The sequence below is a fragment of the Peromyscus eremicus genome, chromosome 22, assembly GCF_949786415.1.
Source record: "Peromyscus eremicus chromosome 22, PerEre_H2_v1, whole genome shotgun sequence".
Lineage (NCBI taxonomy): Eukaryota > Metazoa > Chordata > Mammalia > Rodentia > Cricetidae > Peromyscus > Peromyscus eremicus.
This window is the reverse complement of record NC_081437.1, coordinates 7,346,672-7,362,051: the sequence shown is the minus strand read 5'-3', so window position 1 is coordinate 7,362,051 and position 15,380 is coordinate 7,346,672. Positions and strand designations below refer to the sequence as shown.

Below are 15,380 nucleotides of genomic sequence, written 5' to 3'. Positions count from 1 at the left end.
TCCTATAGGTCTATTTTTTAAATAAATTTTTTGGTTGTTTTTAGAGACAGGGTTTCTCTATGTAACAGTCCTGGCTGTCCTGGAACTCACTTTGTAGACCAGGCTGTCTTCAAACTCACAGAGATCCGCCTGCCTCTGCTTCCCAAGTGCTGGGATTAAAGGCGTGCACCACCACCACCCTACTCTAGATGTCTATTCTTAAACCAGTACCACAACTATTTTTGAGTACTGTGCTGTGGGATGGTCTGTATGTCAAGTATGTTGCTGATTGGTCAGTAAATAAATCACTGATTGGCCATTGGCTAGGCAGGAAGTATAGGCGGGACAAGGAGAAGAATTCTGGGAAGTGGAAGGCTGAGTCAGAGAGACACTGCCAGCCGCCACCATGACAAGCCGCGTGGGAAGGTCCCGGTAAGCCACGAGCCATGTGGCAAGGTATAGATTAATGGAAATGGATTAATTTAAGATATAAGAACAGTTAGCAAGAAGTCTGCCACGGCCATACAGTTTGTAACTAATATAAGTCTCTGTGTTTACTTGATCGGGTCTGAGTGTCTGTGGGACTGGCAGGTGAGAGAGATTTGCCCTGACCGTGGGCCAGGCAGGAAAACTCTAACTACAAATGGCGCCCAATGTGGGGCAAGAGTTTCCACCTAAAACCTGAGTAAAAAGATTCTAAAACGGAGGTAAAAACAGCTCCTAGTTGTCTCTTTCAAGCTAGCGGCAGCCTGCGGGTTTGAGCTACTATGGCGGGTTCCTGGCGTACATACTGGACCTGCAGTATGGCGGGAATGAGGCCTCTGCAAGTGGTACATTAAGCTGTGTGGTGGATTTAGCCTTTGCTAGTACAAAACAAAACAAAACAAAAAAAGAGGTTTCTGGGCTACATGCTGCTTTGATAGAAGCATACACCCACTATTTCTGAGAGTTGATGGCTCCCAGAGCTGGCGGAAAACGTGCCACCTCCACGTTGGGAAGCTGAGGTGGGCGGAGCCAGCAGCCACAGCGCCAGCGCCGTTTCAGGCTTAGAAGGCTACTGTTTAAAGCAATAGGCTCAAGCTAATATAAAAAAATAAGCCACGTAAAGATGGCTACCACACAGAGAATCTGGATTATGTTCTCTTTGATATTCGTAACTGAAGAAAAACATTTGATTACAAAAGCTGTTGAGTTATGCCAAAATGTATATTTTAAAAGTACCTTGACTTCAAAATTTGGATGTAAGGATATGTTGCTTTGGAAAGGAGACTCTGCTTTTGTTTCCACAGAAAGCCAGAGGCTATGGATTTGTTCCAGATTAAGATACATCAGGTTTGACCAGCCAAGACCACCTGAAAGGTCTCCGATGACACCATGGCCCAGATGATTCAACATCCAGAACTGTTTCAAGGCAACTGGCTCAGACGATACACCCTCATGGACTACTCCATAATCCTAAAATATTCTTTGTGTCCCCATAAGATACAGCGCCCCCCTCCAGCAGGAAGTAGTAAGAGAAGCTACGCCCAAATTCCCAAATATACCAAGCTGACTTTGGAGATGTATAAAGGTTAAAACCTTCCTTTTTAAGAAAAGAAAAGGGGAAGTGCTGTGGGATGGTCTGTATGTCAAGTATGTTGCTGATTGGTCAGTAAATAAATCACTGATTGGCCATTGGCTAGGCAGGAAGTATAGGCGGGACAAGGAGAAGAATTCTGGAAGTGGAAGGCTGAGTCAGAGAGACACTGCCAGCCGCCACCATGACAAGCCGCGTGGGAAGGTCCCGGTAAGCCACGAGCCATGTGGCAAGGTATAGATTAATGGAAATGGATTAATTTAAGATATAAGAACAGTTAGCAAGAAGTCTGCCACGGCCATACAGTTTGTAACTAATATAAGTCTCTGTGTTTACTTGATCGGGTCTGAATGTCTGTGGGACTGGCAGGTGAGAGAGATTTGCCCTGACCGTGGGCCAGGCAGGAAAACTCTAACTACAGTACTGTAGTTTTGTACACCGTTTTTCTTTTTCTTTTTGTTTTTTCAAAACAGGGTTTCTCTGTGTAGCCCTGGCTGTCCTGGAACTCACTCTGTAGACCAGGCTGATCTCAAACTCACAGAGATCCACCAGTCTTTGAGTGCTGGGATTAAAGGTGTGTACCACCACCACCTGGCTCTCTAAAAGTTTTAAAATCAGAAAGTATGGGTCTTCTGACTGTTCTTTTTATTTATTTTTTATCTATCTATCTATCTATCTATCTATCTATCATCTATCTATCTATCTATCTATCTATCTATCTATCTATCTATCTATCATGCATACAATGTACTGTCTGCATATATCCCTGCCTGCCACCATGTGGTTGCTGAGAACTCAGGACCTCTCTAAGAGCAGCCAGTGCTCTTAACCGCTGAGCCATCCCTCCAGCCCTAACTTCTTTTTCAAGGTTGTTTTGGCTCCTGAGGGATCTCTGTAATTCCATAGGGATTATTAGGACAGGGTTTTCATTTATACAAAAAAGGTCACTGGGGTTTGGGTAGGGATTACACAGCATCCCTGCAGAATCTATAGATTGTGTTGGTAATGTCATTTTACCATCAAACCTTCCAATCATGAACAAAGGATGTCTTATTTACTATTTACTCTCTACAACATTGTTTTGTAGTTTTTCCATCTCATGACACAGCTACCTCCCAAACACCCCATCTACTAATACCATTACTTTGCAGGTTAGGAATTTAAAATATCAAGTTGGGGGATAACATTGGACCCAATTTATGTTGTGGGGAGTTCCCAGGTATTTCTACTTTGTTGAGTGTCTTAAAAAAAAAAAACACATATGAGTACATGTTTGGTTTTTCTGCACCATTGCCATGACCATGGCAACCCCCACTTTGTGTTATTAGTATGGTGTAGTGTATTGACCACTGTGCTATTTTGAAATAGTCCTGCATTATTTAAACATCATTTCACTGTGTGTATCTACTGTATCTGGTACTGTTACTCTGTGCACAGTCCCCTCCCTCCCCACTCTCCTTCACTGTCTCCCCACAGTGTCCTTAACTCTTCCAGTCATTTCTACTTTCATGGCATATTTACATCTGTGAGGTTATGTACTCTATGAAATTAGGAACCACAAAGGAAAAGAATCATTTGATGTTGTCTTTCTGAGGCTGGCTTAGCTGCTTTATAGGAGTTCCTATAAAACATCCCTTTTCTGAGAAAACTATGTAACCTTGTTCTTGGTGACAGAAAAAGTCCATTGTGTATACACACACATTTAACATCCATTCCTCCATTGTTGCACACATAGGTTGGTTCCATAACTCAGTTATTATGTATAGTGCTGCAGGAAACGCTGATGGGCATGTGTCTCTGTCACATTAAACCTCCACACATTCTTTGGATAAATTCCAAACACTCAGATTCATCATCATTCTGTAAGTTCTGGCCAGCCCAGTAGGTGTACTATGCTTATGTTTATTAACAAATTTCTGCACTCTATCTTACATTTTTGAGTAGTTCCACTGTTTGTACTTAGGTAGGCACTTGCTTTCTTATAGCACATTCAAGAATTTATCCTGGACTGGAGAGATGGCTCAGAGGTTAAGAGCACCGAGTGCTCTTCCAGAGGTCCTGAGTTCAATTCCCAGCTTCCACATGGTGGCTCACAACCATCTGTAATGAGATCTGGCACCCTCTTCTTTGTACATAATAAATAAATCTTAAAAAAAAAAGAATTTATCCTGTTGTTTTCTCATGCCCTATATTTCTAAGAACACAGCAGCTCTTCCCCTTACTGCTCATGTGGATATGATAACTCTTTAATTCGGGGCCAAGTATTAAGATTCTTCCTTTCCATTTTCAGCATTTTTTGAATCTACTTAATTCAGCTGTTCTTCGGCTTCTGCTGTCCTAACACTTACATATCAATGCTTCTCAGTTCTCACGAGTTTCTAGTTATTAAGTCCAAAAACAGACTGCTTCAAAGCAGTTTTTAGGGATGAGGAGATCTGTCAGTCAGTAAAGTACTTGCTTTACAAGCATGAGGACCTGACTTCCATCCCTAGAATTGTGTAAGAGATCTGTGCTCAGTGGTACACACTTGTAATACCAGCACTGGGCTGGGGGTAGAGACAGGCGTATCCTTGGGGCTTTCTACCCAGACAGTTCAGATCTTGACAAGCTCCAGGCCAATGAGAGACTTTGTCTGAAAAATCAAGGTGGGTGGCACCTGAGGAATGATGCCTGAGGCTGACCTCTGGCCTCCATGTGCACATGCCACATAAGCAGGCACACCCCTGCACACTTGTGTAACCTTATGCACATGCACAGACAAAAAATTCACATTATTTTTCACACTTGAATTCTTTCATAAAAATTGAGATTTTTTTTTGTATTTTATGTATATGAGGATTTTGCCTGCAAGTAAGTGTACATGTGCACCACATGTTGCCTGGTACTTCCAGGGGTCATAAGAGATCAGATCCTCTGAAACTGTAGTTGAAGTTATAAGTCACCATGTGGGTACTGGGAACCGAACCTGGGTCCTCTGTAAGTGTAGCCCCTGCTCTTAGCGGTTGAACCGTCTCTCCAGCCCCTCGACATTTGAATTCTCAACCCACTTAGAGCCCATCTCTGAATCCCATATTGAGAAATGATCCACTTTTATTTTTCTCATAATTTGCCACTGTCTTAGTTTCTATTCTGTCGCTGTCACAGAATGCCCTAACAAAAGAGCCTTAATGGGTCAAGGGTTCACTTCAGCTCACCATCACCCAAGGTTATGGTCCATTGGTCCATCGTGGTAGAGGAGGTCACAACTGCAGGGGCTTAGGCTAGCGAGTCACGTTGCATCTGCAGTAAAGAAGCGGAGATGAGTGATGAGTCCAAACTGTAGCTCACTTCTCTTTCCCCACTGACTCAGTCTAGGATCCCAGTCAGAGAATGGTGCCACCACAGTGGCGCCCCAGGTATGGTTATCAAGACGGTTCCCCATGGGCATGCTCGGAGGCACAGGTCCACATGATTTTAGATTTTCGCAAGTTGACAGCACTTATCACAGCTATGGAAGCATTTCTTGTCACTATGTGGAGCTCTCTTCAATTAAGCTGCCATATGTAAGTGAATTTATTGCAGAGCTGGGTTTAGGGTTTTTTGTTTGTTGTTTTGAGACAGGTTTCTCTATATAGCCCTGTTTGTCTTGGAACTCACTATTTAGACAAGGCTGTCTCCAACGCAGAGAAATCCTTCTGCCTCTGCCTCCTGATTAATTCAGAACTTTTTTGTTTTTAAATTCTACCTGCTTGCTCCTGTTCTTATGAACTTGTTTTATGGTATGTCTTAATTTTTGGTCCAGTAAATTGCTCCCTTACACTTCTGTTTGTGGTTACTTTTGGCAATTAGCAGACCTTTCTTTTCATTTATTTACTTATTATTTACATTCATGGTATTCATTAATTACACTCATGATATTAATTACATTTATGGTGTTCATTGATTACATTTGCAATAACTGTATTTATGATATTTATTAATTACATTAATTGTATTGATTTATTACATTCATGATATTATGTCCTGATACTACTGTCCATTTGTGGGACTTTTCCATCACATAAAACAGAGATTCTGTACTTAGGAAATCATTGCTCTATATTCCTTTCTTCTCCATCTTGAGATAACGTCTAATCTCTCTGTCTCTATGAAATTGTATATTCTATATATTTCATGTAATACAATTCTATAGTATTTGTCCTTTTTTTGAATATAAAACCATTTTATGTACAACTGCAGGAGAAATAATACACAGATAGCTTGAACATAAAAACAGGTTATAATTCAAGTTCAGGGTTATTTTAAACAAGTCAGTTCTTTTCATCTACCATAGTGGCCTCAGGGATTGAACATAGGTTGCCAACGCTTGGCAACAGGTGCCTTCAGCCATTGAGCCATTTTGCTGGCTCCCGCATGGCATCTTACCTGTGTAGTTGACTGTTTTCCTTACTAATGCAAGTCTCTAGAGCACAGGACTCATATTTACCTCTAGAGTCTCAGGACTACACACAATAATCTAGGACTTAGGTTTGTTTAAACACTTACTAATTTGTATGTGGGTGCACGCATGGACAAATGGCATGCACGTGGAGGTGAGCACAACTTGTGCAAATTGCTTTTCTCCTTTTACTATGTGGGCTCCAGAGATGGGACTCATGTCATTAGAATCGGTGTCAAACACCTGTGCCCACAGAGTCATCTTGACGGTCCCTTAGGATATGTAATCCATTATTCACAACTAAATAAATGAGATGGTAACTAATGATATGTTTGCAGATGACAACTGATAAAACATATCGCTATCCCCTAGATAAGATGAGATGTGTTGTCAATAAAATCCCCAAACTAGAACGTAAACCTGACTTGGTTTCTCTTTCTGTGTTTCTAGACTTCCAAGCAACAAAACAGATCTCTAAAACAGATCCGGAAACTCAGAGGTAAGAATGATTCTATCCTTATGGGTCAGTTCAAGGCTGATGACGGATCAACTGTGGACCTGCTTTAGGACTCTTTCCACTTGAAGTGGAAGAAAGTTGAAAAAGAGGGTGTGCCTGGAGAGTACGCCCATCTCTCTGACATCTTTCCTTCCAAAGTCAGGCAGACAGCTCCATCCTCCATTGTTTCCTTTCCCCGGGCTTCTCTGTCCCTACATCTTCATGTAGAGCCCAAAGTATGGGAGAGGAGGATGGACAAAGATGAACTACCAAGAGTGTGGTGCAGGAGGTCCATTACCTTTATTCCTCTACCACAGATGTGGATGTGGGATAGCCATCTTTGAAGGGGAAGGTGTATCGGGATCTCTGTGTTCCCCCAGCGCTGCGTTCCCAGTCCGGGCTTCTCCTGGGTCACTTCTAGTACATGATGAAGACAGGATAGTATGCTTAAAAAGCAAAACAAAACTCGATAGCTGTGCTGTACCACTCATCAGCTTCACGATGGGTGTGACTCTATCTTTGCTCCCCTAATTGTTAAATGAAGGGGGTTCTGTTAGATGACGTCAGCAGTCACTCTGCTAACAGTTTCTTGGCTCCTGTTACAGTTTCATGGTTGGAAGAAACAGAGATGAACGTCAGTGTAGCTGATCTGACACGGTAAGCAGAGTCTGTCTACAGACTGTCCTGTGACAAATACCCATGCTGACTAGTTTCCTGTCAACTTGATACAAGCTGCCATCATTTTGGAAGAGGGAACCTTAATTGCCCCCCCCCCCCCCCCCCGATTGCCCTGTGGGCAAGCCTGTGGTACATTGTAGATGTAACCAACCGTCTTATTAAATAAGAAACACAGAACCAATGCAAAGAAGAAATCCAAGAAGTCAGAGCTAAGAGCAAAAACCTTACCTGTCCTCCTGTGGTGGTCCTACCTCTCCGAAAGAGAGCTACTTCCTGTGTTAAAGTCTTTATATAGACTTTATGCACTGCCTTCTCATTGGTTGTAAACCCAACCGCATGACTGCCTCGTCACTGCCTGTCTGTACAGACCTCCAGGTCTTCTATGGTTGGTATTGAGATTAAAGGCGTGTGTATCCAATGCTGGCTGTATCCCTGAACACAAAGAGAGTTACCTAGCTCTGCCTACCAAGTGCTAGGATTACAAGCGTACACCATCACTGTCTGGCTTTCCTATGGCTTGCTAATAGCTCTGACTCCTGGGCAACTTTATTTATTAACATACAAATAACATTTTAATACAAATATCACCATAGTATATTTTCATTCTTTTTTTCTTTCTTTCTTTTTTTTTTTTTTTTTTCAATGTATAACCCTGGCTGTCCTGGAACTTGCTCTGTAGACCAGGCTGGCCTTGAACTCACCTGTCTCTACCTCCTGAGTGCTGGGATTAAAGACATGAGCCACCATGCCTGGCTGCATTCTGTTAATTGAAGATTGATGTTGGAAGGTCCAGCCCACTGTGAGTGGTACCACGCATGAGCTAGTGGTCTCAGGGGGTACAAGAAGGCAGGGTGAGCAAACCATGAAAGCAAGCCAGTAAGCAGCTCCATGGCCTCTGGATCAGCTCCTGCCTCTTGGATCCATCTTGCCCTGAGTTCCTACCCTGACTTCCCTCAGCAATGGAGTATGACCTGAGTGTTGTAAGCTGAAACAACTCCCCTCTCCCCTCTCCCCACAACTTGTTTATGTTCATTGGGGTTCATGACAGCAATAGAATTCCTACCCGTGACACCATCTTCATTGTGAATGCTGTACGTAAAATACCTGGCACTCTGACTTCATTTACTCTGAGAGCAATTGCCTCCTTCCTAAATTATCTTTCTATTGCTACTGTAATGTCACTTCAGTTCCATTGACATATTCTGCTGTGTCCAGTATTTCAGGACTTCCTACCGACTGGACCCAGGAATATGTATTCTGGTCAATAGAAAAGAGTCTTCGACAGATCTTCCAACATCTGGATAATGTAAGGTCAGGAAACAGAGTCACAAGGCAGGGGGCTGAGTGGGGGCGGGGGGGGGGGGGAAGGGGGGAGAGAGAGAGAGAGAGAGAGAGAGAGAGAGAGAGAGAGAGAGGAAGAAGAAGAAGAAGAAGAGAAGGAAGGAAAGAAAGTAAAGGAAGGAGGTAAAGGAAAAAAGTTAGTTTGAGAAGCAGTGGAGAACTATTTTGTGAGCTTTACTTGTTTTATGTTTTATCTGTATGGATATTTTTCCCGCAGTAAGTATGTGTACCACATGCATGCCTGGTGCCCAGAGAGATCACAAGAGGGTATATGATCCCCTGGTACTGGAGTTACAGATGTTTGTGGCCTACCATGTGTGTGTTGGGATTCAAACTTGGGTCCCCTGGAAGGGCAGTCACTCAGTCACTGTTCTTAACCTCTGGGCTATTTCTCTAGGCCTCACTGTGTAAATATATGTATGTAGCTGGAGTTTTCCCGCCTGGCCCACAGTCAGGATAAATCTCTCTCACCTGCCAGTCCCACAGCCGCTCAGACCCGACCAAGTAAACACAGAGACTTATACTGGTTACAAACTGTATGGCCATGGCAGGCTTCTTGCTAACTGTTCTTACAGCTTAAATTAATCCATTTCCATTCATCTATACCTTGCCACATGGCTCATGGCTTACCAGCATCTTCACATGCTGTTTCTCATCGTGGCGGCTGGCAGTGTCTCTCTGACTCAGCCTTCCACTTCCCAGCTTTATTCTCCTCCTTGTCCCGCCTACACTTCCTGCCTAGCCAATGGCCAATCAGTGTTTTATTTATTGACTAATTAGCAACACATTTGCCATACAGAACATCCCACAGCATATGTATATATTTTACTCATTTGTATTTTTTGCATGTGTGCACATGGGTGCCACATCATGTATGTGGTGGTCAGAGGACAAGCCACAGGAGTCAGTTCTCTCCTTCCAACATGTGAGTCTTAGGGCTCAAACTCAGGTCATGCCAAGCACAGGTGTGCATGTGTGTGTGTGTGTGTGTGTGGTGTGTAAAACTTGAGTGTCATTTCTGGGAGCCATCCACCTTGTGTTGTGAGATAGAGGTACTCCCTGGGATTCACTGATTAGCCTTGGCTGTCCAGTGAGGCCCAGGGCATCTACTTGTCTCTGCTTGCCCAGCACTAGGACACTGTGTTCTTTTATTTTCCTGTGGGTTCTAGGGATGGAACTCAGCTTCTCTATTTGTATAGCATGTACTCTGTGGGGCGTTTACCCAACCACCCCCACAGTTCCCCAGAGTTTTCTTGAGTGCGAGCAGCAGGAAATATTAGATAGAAGGATTTATTGCAGAGAATATCGCGGAGATAGACAGATAGAAAATAAAGGATAGCCTCGAGAGGGCCTGGAACCTACTCCAACGGGCCCCGACTGTCTCTGCCCCAGGGTTTTTATAGAGACGCCAAGGGGTGGAGCAAAAGACCTCCTCCCCCAGCACAGCCAAGTGCAGACCATCTCAGACACCTGCACTCAGGCCCGTGGTCCTAATCATCCTCTATGTGGACCTGCTGGGTAAAGCCACAAGGAACCCGAGAACGGGCTCCCACAGGTCCCCCCTTTTTAATATATAAAAAGTAACTATTAATGGCTTACAGCAATCTCCATAGCTGTTACACCTCCCAGTATGGGAGTAGAGGATGATATAGATGGCATTTCTCTTTTGAATTAGGTCCAAGGTGACTACAGCAGTCTTAGCTGCCTGAAGCCCTTTCTAAGCCAAAACTCTTAAGGCAACTACAAACTTAAAGAATCCCTTTATTACCATTAACAAGTTAACATAAATATTGCTATACATAGCCACAATTCTCTCAATCTTACAACTCAAAGCAAACTCTTAACAGAACCATTTGAATTAGCATATATGGTGCTAAATATAGTTAACAATTTTCTCCGTCTTACAACTTTAACTCAATCATTTGAATTTTCTTGCTAACAGAACATAGGAAAAACTTCAATGTATTCACATCAAACTTAAATATTTCCTTAACTCCACAAAACCAGGGTGCATTAATATCAATAGGTTTCTGCAAACATAATTCAATCTCATAACTCCTCCTTTTCTTTATAATTTTTTAAACAAAATCTCAAACCAGTTAGAGGAACCCAAACTTATACAATTCCTACAAACCCATATTGAAAAGCAATATTTTCAATCTAACCATTAACACTTTGAAACCTTTGCAAAACATCCAAAAGCAGTTTCTTAATAAAACTCTTTACACTTTAAAAGTAGTCTCTTAATAATACCCCATTTGTATTTTTTACTAACAAAAACATGACATTAATCCACTCAAACAACTTCTGAAATTAGACTAAGGAATATTAACTCTCCCCCTTTTCTTCATAATTTAAGAAAAATCTCAAGCCTAGTTAGAAAACCCAAACTTTTCCATTTAAACAGTTCCATTTGTAACACAAAACCAGCTCTGTAATTCTATTTTTACATAAACAGTTCCACAAAACAATTGCATTTTTAACACAGAACAATTCATGAATCACCAGCATATATGCATACACAAAACTGCATCTTGATTCTAGGTAGAAATAATAAATTTCTTCATTTAAACAGTTCCATTTTTAACACAAAACCAGTCCCAGAAAACAGTTTCTGGGTCATTACTGTAAGTAAACTCAAAATTGTCCCATTGCAATGAAATCTATTGTTCAGTTCATTAAGTCCTAGAATTCAAATGATAAATTCTGGTACTAGCCTTCCAAATATGAAGAAATCCAGAACCAAAATCTTTCTGTAGTTTTACCTCACTTTAAGTTCAAAAAGTTCAAACAAGAAATAAATTCTGGTATTAGGCTTTCACTTCAAAATATGAAGAGACTTTTTCAACCAAAACTTTTTTCAGTTAACAATTTTTGTTCAAACAAGTGTCTCTGAACTTATTCTTTTTTAGGTACAGTAGTATTCTGAACCGCACCGTTTTTGATGTTAGCTCAGGTTTTTCTGTGTTGCGAAGATTTTCCACGGATCTCAGCTGCGGATGCCTTGTTGTGCTGGTTCTGGTGTCCGCCATTAGCTTCTTAGCGGCTTCTGGAACTTTTGAAAACCGCTCAGACTGCCTGCTTTGCAGTCTGCTAGGACACTAACTTCTATATCTCAGGTTTTTTCATCATATACATTAAGCATAGACTCACACTTAACATTTATACTTTTTTACAAACTCACAATATAATATTTTTTGCCTTGCAAAGCATTTAGACTCACATTCAACATTTACACATTTTTACAAACTCGTAACATTAACATCTACTTATTTATACTCCTTAAGGAAACTATAGAACTACTTTAGCAAATATATTTCTTATTACTTATATACTTATATTCATTCCATCTTATTTCTTATTTAAACTTACATTTACAACTAGCATCTATTTCTTACGAGCTTATTACTACATGTCTTAAGACTACCTTAGATACTTCTTGCAAGCTTATATTCTTAAAGGAACTCTATAGATCTATTTTACAAACTTATATAGGGCTACCATTAGCATATATCTAATTTAGCAAACACCTAAAGATTTCCTTAACACAGATCTAACAAGACAGAATAATTTCTACAAACTCACATATCTTATTTTCATCTTTTTCTACTTCATACTCTTAATTATCATCACTATTAGATTCTCTTAACTAGACAGGAAATACATACATCATTTCTAAAGTTTAGAGTTTATAGTCAGCTTTGCTATAAAGCACTGGGATTTAGTGAGTGTTGTTATAGAACTGTGATAGTTGTTGCTAGGGGACTGTAACCTTCCCAGGATGACGCCACACTCCAAAGTTGCCAGTTCTCTCAGCCGTTCCGGACCGGCAGAGATGCACGGTCAGTGGTAGACGGTTTTTAACTAGAGGCTGTCCCTTCACCCAAATTCATGATAGCTCCCCTAAGTGCTTCAATTCTAAGACAACGTTCAGTGTATAAACTGCTTTCCCTTGTTTTAAGGATTTTAAAGTGGCTTGTTTGCTCTTATAGGTAGCTTTTTGTCATCTAACTACCATAAAAACTTTGCACAGCTATTAGGGTAAATAAGGCATTTTACCAACCCCCAAACCGTGAAGCACCTAGTTCCATATCCTTTCAATGTTTCATTGGAACTGACACTTAAACTCTTAGGTGATTTTCCTCCTTATTCTTTTAAAAGCTGTATTTTAAGTTTATCATGAACGTATTTTTGAGCTGACAAAATTGTTTCAGGGCAATGTCGCCATCTTTAGCGGAAAAACTACCTTTCCCAGAATGCATTTCCCTTATATCAGTCCATAATAATATCAGTCCCTTATATCATTTCCCTTATATCAGTCATTTCCCATAGTTCTTTTTGGGTCTGAGAGTCAACTGGTTTTTTTACCAGACTTGCTTACAAATTCTTGCCCGGGAGGTTTGAACAAAGTTTTTTGCTTTTGCAACGGGAGATTTGAACAAGCATTTTACATTTTCAATTATGGGACATTGGGAGATTCCTATTTTCTCCTCAACTGGCTTTAACAGGTGTTTCTCCTTCATCAGACACTGGCCCCCAAATCAGAACTGCACCTGCCTTGTTAGCTGGCATTGAGGCTGGCGTTTCTGATAGCAACTTTCCTAGGGGTTTGTGTTTGTCTTAGCCAGTCAGTGAAAAACAAAATCATTTACAACAGCTTTTCCATAGCTCTTTTAGAGAGATTTTCTCCCACGGATCTATCTCATTTTGCTTGTTCCTTCCTTCCCCAGATGCAGAGCTTCAGTTATCTGTCTGTGGCTCTGTTCCCCTGCTAGCTGCTTTTGGAGGTAGGGGCTTTTTTTTTTCTCTCCCCGAATCTGCCTCAAATTCTAGCAGCTTTTTCAGGTCATATATTTTCTGGGGAGGATTATGTCCCTTCTCTGTTTCTTCAGAGTCTTTCTCCCAGACAGTTCCCAGTTTGGTCTCAGTTTATCCCCTCTAACCTAGAAACAGTTTCTGACACTACAGTGGCGGCTTTCCCTGCTACTGAAGGTAGGGCTTTTTGTCTGTTTTCGGGGTCTGTGTGGTTAGCGTACAGACTGAAAATCTAACAAGGGAGGTTTTTGCCATTTCTAAACTCCCATTAGGACAGGTTTTTTGCCTCATCAGGCCTTCACCTGGCCCAGTCCCCCAGTGGGTTGCATTTGCTTGTCTGGGTGCTCAAGGACAGAGCTTATGCCAGAGACCATCACCCCTTAGGGCTACACTCCCTCATCTCATGGGAGTCAGTTGAAACAAAGCTTTTCTCAAAGAGGTGCTTTCTGACAGAAAAGAAAGCTTTACTCCTGGATAGTTCTGCCCTGCCCTGGCTGGGCTCTTTCCCCAGACAGTGTTCTGACTCAGCAGCACAACTGTTTCAGACACAGTTTAGCTTTACTGTTTTCCCAGAAAGGTCCTTATTTTGATAGAAAAGCTTTTTTTTTTTTTTTAGATTTCTTTCTGTAGCTGTGGACCTATCAACCCGGGATTTGCATGAAAGCAGACAACTGTGCCATACCCACTGGCTTTAGCTTTTTTTGTTCATTAGCAGTTTTTCCCTGGGTCCTGCACCTTCCTGCCTCAGCTCTGTGCTCCAGGAAGTTTGCAACTGCAGGAACCCTAGTATCCCCGAAATGCACCCCAACTCAGACACTGGCCAGTCGCCTCTGAGTTTTTGGTCAGAAGCTAGGATACAATGCTAACAGAGTTTGCATTGCTTCAGGGGATCTTTGCATAAGGACGATTAGGAGCACCTTTTCTTTCTGAAACACTCAAACAAAACCTTTGATGCCTCAGCTCGGCTGTAACTGAAAAGCTTGGCTTTTTTGCTTTTCTCAGGTAAAGTTCCCGCCCTTTTGGGCTCTCCATAGCTCTTTACCCACACTCTCCCAAGCATTTCCCTCAGGGTACTCTGACCCACTGTCTTTTCCTGGCTTGAAGAGACAGAGCTTAGAAGAGGTTTTTAGGAACTTGTCCCTGCCTCCTGCATTGCAGGGAGGATTTTTAAAGCTTGAAAGAGAGCTTAGGTTTTGCTGTCTTAAGAGGTTTGTTGTTTTCCCTTAGAGCTAATCATAGGTGGTCCCCATATTAATCTTCAGGGGATTCTAATTTTTGTCCTTCTGAGAGAGTGAGTTCTGAAAGGCTTTAGTTTTTAAGTTTAAGAAAGCTTTTGAGAAAGATTAAGGCTTTTTAAGAGAGATTTGTTTTCCCCCAAATTTTCCAAGAAAAGCTTTATAGTTTAAGAGAAAGACTTTTTTTCCCAAGAGAGAAAGACCAACTTTTCCCAAAACTTCCCAACTTTAAACTTTGACTTCTTACACCCCCATTTTTGCCTCAAGGAGAAATTACTTTCTCCTGCCGCTTGGACTTTGCATTTCAGCTGTCCCCAGGTCAAAAGCTTCCATAGGAAACTTTTTCTTCCCCACAAGCTCAGAGAAGAGCTTTTTTACTACACGTAAAGCCCAAAGAAAGATTTTTTTTTCCAGTTTGCATTCATAGCCCCCAAAGTTAGAAAATTAAATAGTTTTTCCGTCTAGTTGCCTTATTTTCTACACAATCTTACACGTCTAAGTTTTTCCTACACTATATTACTACCCTATGCCTTATACTTATTTTTCACAGACAGAAATTGAGAAAGCGATAGAAGATAGAATATTTTCACAGAAGAGAATTTCGCTGCAGCATCGGACATCCTTCCAGGCCACTTTCCTTTTCTCTCGAGGATAAAACCCCTGCCTCTCAATATATATAAAAAATATATATTTTCCATAACACCGGCATGCCTATCCACTGGCAGGGCTGAACTCAGCACTTTCGCCAAAAACTCTGTAATAAAACTACTATTTTCCTTTATCTTTAGTCCCTATTACTTTGTCTTTAGTCCCTGTTCATTTGTCTTTAGTCCCCCTCTTTTT

The 15,380-nt window shown here is 41.5% G+C and overlaps 1 protein-coding gene across 1 annotated transcript in view; it reads left to right on the top strand.

Annotated features, from left to right (window-relative positions):
* Positions 1-15,318, top strand: part of LOC131897735 (probable serine/threonine-protein kinase DDB_G0281745) — a 49,330-nt gene extending 34,012 nt beyond the window's left edge. Inside the window, exons 5-8 of the mRNA XM_059248725.1 lie at positions 6,423-6,471; positions 7,074-7,125; positions 8,362-8,457; positions 15,088-15,318. Coding sequence (XP_059104708.1) covers positions 6,423-6,471; positions 7,074-7,116 — 92 coding nt within the window. The 3' untranslated portion in view covers positions 7,117-7,125; positions 8,362-8,457; positions 15,088-15,318. The remainder of the gene's footprint in view (positions 1-6,422; positions 6,472-7,073; positions 7,126-8,361; positions 8,458-15,087) is intronic.
* The last annotated feature ends 62 nt before the right edge of the window (positions 15,319-15,380 follow it).